Here is a 12,726-nt window from a genome sequence, read left to right on the forward strand (position 1 = left end):
AACTTAATACATGGACTATCTCAATTACAACTACGCAACTAGCACAAAACAAAACCATGAAAGTAGAAGTAAAGGCAATCTTAAAATAAATTTAAAATAAATGATTGAAAATAACATAAAGCCCATTGAATCAAAGCTGGATAATCTTGAACAAAATGACATCACAATTTTCATGGTAAGTTTTATACTTTTTGTTGTGCTAAATACTCATTGGGCTAGTTTCATTAAAAAAATAATTCTTATTGCACTTTTTATGTCTATTATATTAGACTATACACTAAAGTACATACATATTGCCACACTCTCCTAGACTACAGCCCACCGTAGCCTTTGGTGTGGCTCCGCTAGTGGATGCATAAACAAAAAGAAAAAAAGTCAAGAAAGATGATGGATTTGGGATCATCGAAATTAGGGTGGTCGTAACATGTTGAAATTAGGGTTGTCATAACATGTTGAAATATCCCACGTTGGTCGTATCTCTAAGAAAAGAGAAGCTTAAATATTATAACCCCACACCAACTAATACCGAGACATTTTATGATAAAACCTCACAATTGCCAGATTGTACAACAGATAATTACCTATCAAAACTCTAGAAGTGCCTTTGCATGCTGCTTTTGGGATTGCTGCAAATGGAGCAGTACAAGAGGAAGCTTGGAGTCCAAGTTTTACTGAGCAATTACTTGCTGAAACCCAAGACGTGTTTGCTCCGATTGCTTTTGGAATTACTGCAAATGGACCAGTACAAGAGGAAGCTTGGAGTCTAAGTTTCCCTGAGCAATACTTGCTGAAACCCAAGATGTGATTTTTCCAACCGCTTCTGATATCACGGCTGACAGAGGAGGAGTGGGGGAAGCTTGGAGTCCAACTATGGTTGAGAAATCGTTATTTCAAGGACAGCTACGGGGAATGATTTGTTTATCAATGCACCTATTATGTGAGATGTTAGTAAGTTTAGTTTTTTCTTCGAACATTTGTCCGATGCAACTCTTGCACTCTGACTCTCAGGAGGCAATGCACTAAAGCTTTGGGCAATCCTCGAAGGAGGAAAGAACCAATTTTGGAGCAAGACTGCTCTCCCAAACAGTTTTCCAAGTGTGTTAGATCACAGCAGGATGCCAATTCTGGCCAGCTGCTTCTGGGAAAAACTGTTGTCTCATCCTCTCAAGCAACTGAAGCTTTGTACCGCCCCGCCCTCTTGAAAAAAGTTGGGGGCTTATCTTTGTTCTGGGCATAAATGCACCATACGCATGGTCCAGAACATCATAGTTGATCAGGGTAGAGCTGTGAGTTGAAATTTAGTCTTGAAAAAGTGACGCACAGATAACTGTTCGTTGTTTTGATATGTAGTATTTATACTTGTCAAAAGATGATTTCGATAAGGAAATCTTTGCCAAAACCATAATATCAAATGCGACTAGATAGAATACCTTTGGTAAGTGTGACCAAGAGCTCAAGAATTTATTGGATATGGTCGTTATTTTCTGCTGATCTGTGTTGTTATATGTAGTGCTGATTGTTGTGTTGTTATATGTAGATCTTTTAACAAAAATCCAATTACCTTCAACTATATTTTTTGAAACTGATAAATGGACACGAGGTTTCGAAAGAAGATGAAGATTTTCAGAAAGTTTAAGCCAAGGCCCCTCTTTTTTTTCCATTGACATGAGGGTAACAACTTGAGGTACTTTTGTTTAATTTGCAAGTTCTTGGCTGCGTACTTAATTAATCGTTTTGCAGAAACAAAGAATTAACAGTTTGAACACAAAAACGTTTCTGGTAGTTCAGCAAAGTTCATTCATGAGTTAAGGAAAATCATACGAGTTTTCGTTGATTAAAATTGACAAACAAAGTACAGTTTCTTCTGACCTGAATTCCACTGTTATCTAGAGTTTACATATTCCAAAACAACTCTAAAGTCTCTCTCTCTCCATATAGTGTTTTAGCTATTAGCCAGCTAACCAATCTATCTGATCTTTTACCTGCTGCACTACATAAATTTAACAAAGTTCTTAGAACAGAGAATACATAAGGTGCAGATCAGTGGAACCTCACTAGTTTCCTCAGTTAATTCGAAACTTATGCTAAGACGATAGCTTTTAAAAGATGCAGGCTTCCTTGAATACTATGCCCCACCTTGAAGCTTCATTCTTCGCAAAGAAAGGTATGCCAAGAGCCGGTATCCAAAAACCATGGCTATAAGGGCACCAATTTCTGTTAAACCGCGGTCTGTGCTCAACCCATGAACAGTCGGTGTGATGTGTTCGTACTGCACCTTAAGAAGAATCCTGTATGTGTGGTAGTCGAAAGACATATACCGAATCCAAGATATGAACACCGGAACTTCCTACAACATTATGAACAATGTGTTAAAGACTTAAATATAATTTCCAATCTCAGGAATTATAATTTTCACTGATGATTTTGTTGACAAAATATAGGTTTTGAATAAAGGGTTGCATGCTTACTTTCACAAAGAACCCTCCAGCAAGCATGAACGTCATCACAGTTACTGACGCAAGAGTTGTGGCTTTCTTTAGGTCCATCAATGTAGCTCCGATAGCGAGTCCAAGTCCCTGTTCCGCATCCATTTGTAATTAGTTAACTATGGCAGTACAAATATTCATTGAATTTTCTCAACTAGTAGCTGAAAATAGGCATACCTGTGCTGCCACAATGCAGAGGAAAACTGTAAGCACGCTTAGGAAGAAGGTTTCAGCACTCGGCCTTAAGCCAGCCATGAAATATACAACGACGAGGAACATAACTGGTAGCATTAGATCAAGTGGGAGGTCACTAGTAGTCCTAGAAGCAAAATATGCACTTAATCTGTACATGTCAGCCGATCGTTCCTTCACCAGCATTGCTCTTTCTTGAGGAAATGTGAAGATTGCTGTGAAGACGGGTAAAAATCCCCAGAAAACAGAAATGAAGAAAAGCAGCCCTGCCTGCAATTTGGGGTTAAGTTTGTAGGTTTAGAACTGATTCTATACTCCATGAAGTGGCCAACTTTTTGTTAAGTAGTTGTGAGCGTGTGTGTGTGTGTAAATTGAGGAGGGTTTGAGTATCAAAGGAGAGATTTTTCACTGTGAGTCACACTAAAAATTTTCTTGTATTGAACGAGTCAGTTTTATTTATTTGACAAGAAAAGGATTTACCTGATCCTCCCGGCCTTTGGGATTGTTAGCATCTGACTGCCACCAGAGCAAGCCCAAAATTATTGCGGTGGAGAGCACTTGGGTGAATCTCAACCAGCTGAAGTAGTCATGCCTCCTTTCTTTAATTCCTCTCCAGAACAAGATAGAAAATTGCTCCCACCAGCTTGTTCCCCATTCCCGCTTCGAAAATGACATCTTTGACTTCAGTTCCTCATCGATGGGAAGGGGAACCATAAGCTTCTTCTTCTCCTCGTTTGCAACTCGTGTCTCGTATGACTCCACAAGATACTGCTTCCAAATAGAAACACCAGATAAGTATGCTTTCCATTTCTTGTTTGCAAAAAATCACTCGTGTCTCATAAAATTTACCTCATGCACAACTGCTGGAGATGGCTTTCCATTTCTTGTATCATCTGCTTCTGAACTTCCCATTTGCACTTTATCCTCTAATTCTGAAGGTACTGAAACATCATTTAAATTTCCGTTTGCAAGGTCTAGCAAGAACTCTGCTGGGTTCATGGCAATAAGCGGAGAACATCCTATGCATGAGAAGTACACCATTGCTTCTGATGCTTTTCCAAAGTAGAGCAAGCTTCCCTTCCCAAGAAGGATCAACTTGTCGAATTTGTGGAAGAGTCGACTTGATGGCTGGTGGATTGTTGTCACCACAGTCTTGCCAGCCTGCCACATAAACAAAGTTCACTTCTTTGTGTTCATATTACTAGTAGAGCATTGGCATCACTGAATGTCTATTCTAATTAAATACCTCTGCTATGTCTTGTAACATCTGACCAATTCGCAGTGCAGTTGTAGAATCCAAGCCGGAAGTTGGTTCATCCAGAAACAGAAGAGAAGGGTTGATTAGGATCTCATTGCCAATGCAAACTCTCTTCCTCTCTCCACCTGATACCCCGCGGACAAAGGAGCCACCAATCATAGTGTCTTGGCACCTGTGCATATCAAGAATTTTTGCATGTTAGCGTTTTAATCTAGTAAGAAAATTGATACTTTCTAACATAGTCTTCGTCATATCTATATCTATCGATCAGTTAGTCCATTTATGACAATGCATAAAGGAATTCCAAAATCCAACAGAAACCGGTAGAAGAACTTACCTCTCTAAGCCTAGCTCACAGATGACATCTATCGCTCGTTTTTCCTTCTGCTCTTTTGTCAATGTCTTTGGCAGCCGTAGGAGGGCTGCATATGTCAATGTCTCTTTCACCGTAAGGTGAGGAAATAGAACGTCATCCTGAGTCACAAACCCTATCCTGCCATATGTTTCATGTTATGTATGAACACTAGAAACATAGTTTCTGTTTCTCCTAATCTATGTAATCATCAAGGTGAAAAAACTTGGTTCCAGATTCATACTTTCTCTTTAGGTACTTGGAATATGGCTGATCATTGTAAGTAATTGAACCGCCAACATTGGCTTGGCTTCCCCTGCCTCCAAGCAGATTAAGGAGGGTGGTCTTTCCACTTCCTGATGGTCCCATCAGGGCCAAAACTTCACCAGGGTTAACCAAACCAGCAATCCCGTTCAAGATATACTTCTCTTCAGTTGTCCTCATTCCTTTGAAAATGACCTTGTATGTCACATCTGTGAACTGAGATGAATAAACCACAGCAAGATTTAGCCTTCATTACTACGATTTATGACTAGCTAATTCTATACAATTCGAATTTTCGCAATGTCAAAAGATGATAATAACTTTCCAGGAGGATTAAAATATCAGACTGTCCATACCCTTCTTTCCTCAGATGCTTTTGGTGCACCTAAACCTTAATCAATGCCGGTTTCTAATCTAGTTTTCGAAGGGTGTAAAACCCGCGATTCGATTTGGTTCTAAGCAGATTACGTGATTTAGTTATATATGATGAACATGAAGCACCTTCTTTGGGTTGGAAAGAAAGGGCAAGTCTTGTACAAACAAGTCACCATATAGAATGAAGTTCTGTACAAGACTGAACCTGACCATGCTTATATATTGCTAGCCATGTTCTATGGACCGCCCTTTGATGTGTCTAGCTAGATGATCAATCTCCTTCCTTAGTTCCTTGCCTGCTCAAATAGACAGTAAGTATCACATCAATTTCTCATCGAGCAGTACGATTGAACACGTACAGGGTTTTTGAATCGTACACCAGTAGATGCAGTTCGCAAACATTGCAAGGGTTTTGGGATAAAAAGGAGAAGGAAAGCATACATGGAAAATATGGCAACTTGTAAGCTTGTAACTTGTGTACGTAAATACTTGGAAGGAAGAAAAACCTTGAGATATAATGGCAGTGTGGGTTCTGTTTGGAATTTTGGCTTCCTGGTGATGCCAGCTTCAAGATCTTCTGCTGCAATAACAATTACACATCTCATTTTAATATTTTAAAATAGGAAAAATTAGTATCCGGTCCCTAGTTCTTACTGTTCATTGACTAAGACCTTATTAGTTCTCAAATTTTGATTCAAGTCCCTAGCATTAATGTGATAATGAATTTACATGTTTATTATATAATTTTTTAATATAAAAATTATTAATTAATTTAGGGTTTAATACTCACACCTCTATTAAACTTCTAATTAATTTTCAATTCAAACATTTCCAAAATAATAAAAAAAATAAATTAAATTAAGTTTGTACCTATTAGTTTTTTTTTATATATAAAAAGATTCTCAATTTTTTAATCTTAAATGTACCCATTCATATAATTTTTCAATTTTTTTAATCTTAAATGTACCCATTCTCAAATATATCAAAAATTTGTATATGTAAAATGTACCCTTTTTTTAATATAAAATCCTTTCAAATTTTTTAATCCATGTTTAAACTTATATGGGTACATTCTTTTTCGTTGATTTGAGAATGTATCCATGTTTTGGTACAATAACTTTTTTTGTTAATTTTGGTTAATGTACCCATACATATATGTACACACACACAATATAATAGAGAGTATAATTTATATTTTATTATTTTTAATCCCATAAATTATGGATTTTATTTAAAATCTCATTAATATAAACAATTACAAATTTCAATTTTTAATTTTTAATTTAAAAAATATAGTAACTTACATTATTACATTAATGTCAAGGACCTCAATAAAAAACTAAAAACTAACAAGGTTTCAATCAAAGAATATTGATAGCTAAGGACCGCATCCAAAGTGTCCCTTTAAAATATCTCTTCTATCCTTGTTTTTACTTATAAACGAATATATATAAATATATATTTTATTAAACTATAATTTAATGTCAAATAGATTTAGACATAGTATATTTACTTCAAAATTTTATTTCTCTTTTGTTCTCCATTAACAATAATCTTCCACATCCACGGGTTCTTATTTTTAGTATATATATATATATTTTGTATACAAATTTATATTTTTAACCTAATAAATAAAAAAAACTGTATTAATATCAAATCAATTATTCACGAATTTTAAATCTCTAATACTAAACTAATAACTATAGTAATAAGTAGCTTTAATATTTTAGTCTTGAGAATCTTCTTCAAGGCCAAAAATCTTACTTAGAAGAGATTTTTCAATGTGACCGTCACATGGGATGGTACATCACGTGTCGCTATATAAATAGTAGGATATGTGCGTTAAAAAATTAATAACTTAAAAAAATTCTCACAACTTACATAAAAACATGTGATGTATTATCCGTGTTCCCATCACAATTAAAAATTTCTCATTACTTAGTAGACTACATGCCAAATTACTACATCCCATTAGACAAAAAACACATCATCAAGGATTAAAGTCTCAATTCACCCATATTCGGAACCAACATATGACTGGCTTTCCTTCAAGTCAAAAACATGATATCGGTTCTCAATTCAATCCAATCCTAACGTTTAAAAGAGAAGTAGAATAAAGAAAAATGGGGAATATATGGTTACACAAACAAGACAAGACAAGACTTGATACTTAATTTTATGTAATGCGTATGAAATTTTTTAATTTGATTTAATGTATTCTCATTTAATTTTGGTAAAATGATGTTATAAAGATCAAATTTTTGGACCGTCTTTTGTAAATTACATGTATAACGATTGATAATTAAGCTTATTTTTAAATTCTTTAAAAAACATTCAACCACTAGCCATCATATCATATCATGCACACAACAAAATATGATCTAAAAATTTGTATATTTGTAAGTCTCCCTTCCATTTTCCATTTTGTACCATTTTCCATTTTTGTACGCAAGATTTCTTAATCAGTTTGTGGAAGGAAGACAGTTTTCCTGCATTATGGGAGCGGTGGGGCCCCGTTCTAACGAACTCCGTATTTTCATGTCACTGAAAAGCACTGTGTTCATCTTTTTTAAAGTCATAAGCTGCGTCTGTGGCCTCTTTACCTCTAGCCACCGACCAAGTACCGAGTGAACACCCCAATCATTTACTCAGAAGCTCACCCTTTTTTTTTCTTTTTTTTTATTTATTTATTTTTTTTTTTGTGTGGGGGTTTCAATGCTAATAGATGCATTTTAGTTGTTAAATTTAATTTTCAAAACTGTTAAATAATTTCCCGTTTTTATTAGGAGAGTGGAGAGTAACATGCACCATAAATTTACAAAATAAAAATAACAAACAAAGCCAAAAAATATTATATGCAAAAACATGTGTATACACATTACATATGCTCACCACACTCAAAATTATAAACTAACTAATATGCGAAATTTGACCTGCCCTTGTATATTAGCTCTTGTATTAGCATAATATTCCTCAACTTAGTTTTTTTTTTAAATCTTTATATGCATGTGGGTGAAGAGCATACACCATATTAATTAACTGTTGAGACCTTTTTTGTGTGTGAAAATTACCAAGCACTTGCTTGAAATTTATTAAAGTGTTAAGTACTTACGTAAATCATCGTCGTCGCTGAAAGGCTTTGTGTCGGCGATATCATCAGCAGGCACAGTGAAGCCGGTGAAAGAGAACGAAAATCCTAAGCTGGCGCTAGAGGCGCGGCTTAAGGCAGCGCCGCTGCTGATCTCATCCATGTCCAGCTTCATTTGGGCGCTCCTGGACTTCCTGATGTGTGTGTTTTTGCCAACACTGCCACTACCACGCCCGGGTGACGCCCCCATCATGCGCCGGCTTGACTTCCTCGACAGTGTTGATCCGCCTTCAACCGTCGAAGTGGCTTCGCCCGGCGGAGGTGACTTCAACTCCGCGGCTATAGTTTCCACCAATTGTTCAGACTTGGTCCTTGCCAACCCAGATGAGTTTGGTTTCTCCATCTTTCACCAAAACAATGAGCACAGTTTAGTGAATTTCATGTGCATGCAGGTGATATATAATTGACCAAAAACGAGATGTACCTTTACTCAATGAGTGAATGTGATGCTAAAATTACACTTACAATTTGGAAAAATAGAAGCACCAATTTTTTGTTGGTAATGTTTTTGATGAGGTAGGTTTATATCTATAGTGCTAACAAAGTTTATACCGTGTAAAGTTGGAAATGAATACACACCACAAATCGGCACTTTAAGAGAGGAGCATAAATGATGACTTGTTAGAAATATAAAGAGAGAACTTTCTGGGACTCCACTAGAAAAATGGAGAGAGGAAAGGAAAAAGGAGGGGCGCATGGTTCATATATATAGATATACAAAAACCTAATTATGAATTAATCTTCCTTAATGTCCTTAGTGTGTATATAAACAAATTAAAGATCCAGATGTAGAAGAAAATAAGTTGGCCAGCATCACAATACACCTGTGGAAGTTCAAAATTAAAATGTAATGGAACGTTCTAGTTGGGTTCATTTGCATCATAATATACTTGACATGGTAGCAGTTTATTTTTTTTTATAATTTTTTTTTTTGGTCAACTGGAGATTTTATAACCAAGTCCAAATGAATATCGTACAAAGATTATGCAAATGCAGGTAAAGAACCGCTTCATAAATGGGAATTTGAATATGATTATAAGGTAGCTAGGAAAAAGATAAGGGTAATCCAAATATATTTCCATACCTTGTTCTTAATTATTTGACAGAAGAGGAATGAGCTGAGAGTAAGAATTGCTACAAGGAGAGAGCCACTTTTGGTGTTTGGAGGTACGAAAATATGATGAGTTGGTCTCAACTGGTGTGTGTCCCTCTTCTTATAGAGGGAGCAATATGCAGTCAGAGAATGTGAATTACCGAAATACCCCTGATCTTGGCCATTATTTATCAAACTCATGTAATTCCTTAATATTGATAATAACTTGACTCGAACATATAAAATATTAAGAGATATGATGATAAATGGATGCAGCAGTGATATCAATCAATCAATCAAAATCTGAACTCGTTGAGTGAGTCCATCCATGCATCATTGTCGTACACGTGTTAGGACGATTTTTTGTAGCTGTTTTTTTCCGTGGAATTGAATCTGCAGGTTTTGTTCAATTGCTAGCATTGCTGTGAGTGATCAATTGGGAAACTTTCGACATTGATGATGTTTAACCTCATTAGGATGGATGATGTGCCGCCTAATCAAGTATTTGTTTGCTTTGTTTGGAGGGCTTGCGTGTCTCTGCAACATGAGGTCTTGGTTTCGTCTCAGGTTACCCTTTGAACAGGGCACCAATTTTTTTTTTTTTTTTTTGGGTATTTTGCTCACAAACGGTTCACGTTTTTCCTTCTCAATATATATACAATTATAATTAATTTTACCGTATGTGTCTCTAATATTGGCGTATGCTGACGTAGTATTGCAAATACAACCATATAAAAGACAACATTGTTCAATCGATACTGCAATGTCTTGAGTTAGAACTTAAGGTTTAGAGTTTCGAATCTTTACTTAGATTTAACTTTGTATATATGCATGTAAAAAAAAAATTGGTATTAATTATGCATAATTTATTAGATTTTAATTTTCCCTTTGCAATTGGCCGGCCTACCACAATTTTTGACTAATTAATCAACTTTCAAGGAATACTTCAGTTATTTTTAGCACATTTCTATGTTTTACGAGTGAAAGACTTGTACGAACGAAAAGCTAAGCGGAGCAAGAAATAATAACACAGAGTGCTATATTTATATCCCCTGGCATGCATATGGCATTAGCATGCGAAGAGCATAATAGGCATTAGCATGCAAAGAGCAATTCATGATACATGTTGAGAAAACAAAAGAGTGAGGGAAAATACATTATTTTCGTATATCAAGTGGAGTGAACTCGTCACATCTAACAGTTAAAAAGAGTGATTAATTATAGGTCTTACAGTTTTGTGTTGCACAAATTTTGTATAATTCAACCTTTTTCTCCATTTTCCGCCACATATGGATCTTATTACAAGTTTTTTTAAATTAATTTGATGAAAGGGATATTAATTACTAGTTTAGGCAATTGCATCTTTAGCTTGTGCTCGGCCAATGGTCTAAAGATAAAAAGCTTATAATTCTATTGTCCACCACATATTAACGAAAGGGAAAAGTAAGGTGAGTGCATGTCATTTATATACGGATATGAATTGAACAAATTTACACAAAATAGCGACAGAGAATGACAAAACTTCTCTTTTGGTTCTAATACATGTTAGAATTTTCACGAATGGTCATTCAATATCATTGGATTTGCTCTTTGTGGTTGGGGTGTGTTTGGCCAAATTTCTATAATTCCCCACCGAAAGTGTTAGTGCAATCTAGATAGAACTATTCGTAGCATCATCGAAATTATTTTGCCAAGTTGGGTAGGGATAATGCATTATCCTACTAGCTTCTTTATATCTTGATAAATGATAAAAAGAAAGAAAAAAAATTGATACATCCAATAATTTTCGTAGAGTTTGAAGGGTTTAGTAGTATTTCAGGGTGGAGGCTTTCTAGGGTTCTATGATGGACCATCGGGTGAGGGGTGAGCAGGAAATAGCTGGAGGAGTGAACAAAAAGTTGGCCCTCAAAAGGACATTTTTGGTGGTTCCTGATGATAAGGATCATGGAAGAAAATGCCGATAATATCGGCGAAATATCGCCGATATTATCGGTTTTTCGGGAAATGGATAGTTTAATTGGTATCCGAATGGTTTTCGTCCAAATATCGCGATATTATCGATAATATCGCGATATTTTTTTTAATGGTGCAATCGGACTCCGAGCCGAACGTTGGAGAAGAACGCCGGAGATGGTGTGCCTATTCCCGAGCCGATTTCGTCCCAAAAACCTTGCAAAAACACGATTTTTAACTTCAATTTCACATATAAACTTCAAATTTTACGCATGCAAGAGGTAATAAACGATTCAACATATGTGATGTCGGTTTAGGGTTTAGGGTTTCAATGGAATCTCACCTGAAAACTTGTTTTCTTCGAGTCGAAGACGAACCAGATGACTGAGCCAACTCCTTGCTCAGCGGCACACCGCCACAGACGACTAAGCCAACTCCGACTTCGCCAGAGCCACGATCAACGGCGGCGACACCCAGATATCGAGAGGGATTCGAGATTGTCGGACTGAGGAGCAGAAGGCCGTGGTGTGTGTGTAGGGGAAGGGAGAAGACAGATCGAGAGATCTCTGTGTGTGTGTGTGTGTGCGCGTGGGAGAAGGGAGAAGAGAGATTGGAGAAGGGAGAAGAGAGATCGAGAGATCTGTGTGTGTGTGTGTGTGTGTGGGAGAAGGGAGAAGAGAGATCGGAGAATGGAGAAGAGAGATCGAGAGATCTGTGTGTGTGTGTGTGTTTAGGAGAAGGGAGAAGAGAGATCGGAGATCTGTGTGTGTGTGTGTGTGGGAGAAGGGAGAAGAGAGATCGAGAAGGATCGAGAGAGAGAGAGAGACTGAGGTCGTGGTCTGCGTGTGTGATGTTTGTGTGCGTGCGTTGTGTGCGTGTGTGGTTGCGTGCGTTGTGTCATTTATGTGTGTGTGTGTGGGTTCCTCCTGTTAGGAGGACACATGACTCACTCAGTATTCCCGACAAGTTTTACAATTATTTTGACAATTTCAGACCACTTTTACAATTATAATTTGTATTCTTTTCAGACCATGGATGGTGGTTTCATTCAAAACCGTGTGCCGATATTGTTTTAAAAGGTGGAGTATCAGAGCCATTGTGATATTCTTTCAAAGCTGCCATTGTGATATTCTTTCAAGAGGTCGAGTATCATAGCCATTCAGAGCCTTTTTTATTATTTTATTTCCCTTACCCCTTTCAAAGTCATTACAGATCCATTCCAGAGCTTGAACACAAAGGGTTCCATATTTAAAGTAAGTTTACAAACTTATATTTATATTCTTATCATTTATACAACAACAAAAAAATTTGTGTGAACTCATATGTTAATTTTTTTAAGTAATTAATACTTGCATGTTAGTTTTTGTAAGTAATTAAGTAATGTTAACAATTACATGTTAATTTTTTTAAGTAATTAATACTTGCATGTTAGTTTTTGTAAGTAATTAAGTAATGTTAACAATTACATGTTAATTTTTTTTAAGTAATTAAGTAATGTTGTATAATTATTCCCTAGGATAATTTTAATATGTTTAATGTTATTTATTATTTTATTTCCCTTACCATTTTCAAAGCCATTCCAGATCCATTCCAAAGCTTGAACAC

General features: G+C 36.2%; 1 protein-coding gene across 8 annotated transcripts; it reads right to left on the minus strand.

The window, feature by feature from the left end:
* Positions 1-1,805: 1,805 nt before the first annotated feature.
* Positions 1,806-9,362, minus strand: LOC103423228 (ABC transporter G family member 22). Of its 8 annotated transcripts, none has more exons than XM_070809807.1 (12): positions 9,160-9,262; positions 8,040-8,418; positions 5,434-5,507; positions 5,138-5,223; positions 4,533-4,768; positions 4,274-4,429; positions 3,925-4,108; positions 3,528-3,839; positions 3,159-3,446; positions 2,664-2,948; positions 2,469-2,576; positions 1,806-2,347 (listed from the first exon to the last, which is right to left on the minus strand). In XM_070809807.1, exons 4-12 carry the CDS (start codon positions 5,138-5,140, stop codon positions 2,126-2,128), a joined length of 1,794 nt encoding a protein of 597 aa, XP_070665908.1. In that variant the 5' UTR covers positions 5,141-5,223; positions 5,434-5,507; positions 8,040-8,418; positions 9,160-9,262; the 3' UTR covers positions 1,806-2,125. The 8 variants fall into 8 exon arrangements, with proteins under 8 accessions (XP_070665908.1, XP_070665909.1, XP_070665910.1 ...); XM_070809808.1 differs by having other exon boundaries at positions 5,369-5,507; XM_070809809.1 differs by having other exon boundaries at positions 4,909-5,223; positions 5,369-5,507.
* Positions 9,363-12,726: the final 3,364 nt, after the last annotated feature.

Source organism: Malus domestica, chromosome 12 (assembly GCF_042453785.1).
Source record: "Malus domestica chromosome 12, GDT2T_hap1".
Classification (NCBI taxonomy): Eukaryota; Viridiplantae; Streptophyta; class Magnoliopsida; order Rosales; family Rosaceae; genus Malus; species Malus domestica.

Excerpts from the sequence above, each read along its gene's own strand:
- LOC103423228 (XM_070809806.1), bottom strand. The coding sequence starts at position 8,418 with ATGGAGAAACCAAACTCATCTGGGTTGGCAAGGACCAAGTCTGAACAA. Across the intron at positions 5,508-8,039 it reads CAGCGACGACGATGATTTAC|CAGAAGATCTTGAAGCTGGC; the intron begins GTAAGTACTTAA and ends TTGTTATTGCAG. Across the intron at positions 2,577-2,663 it reads TCTGCATTGTGGCAGCACAG|GGACTTGGACTCGCTATCGG; the intron begins GTATGCCTATTT and ends GATGCGGAACAG.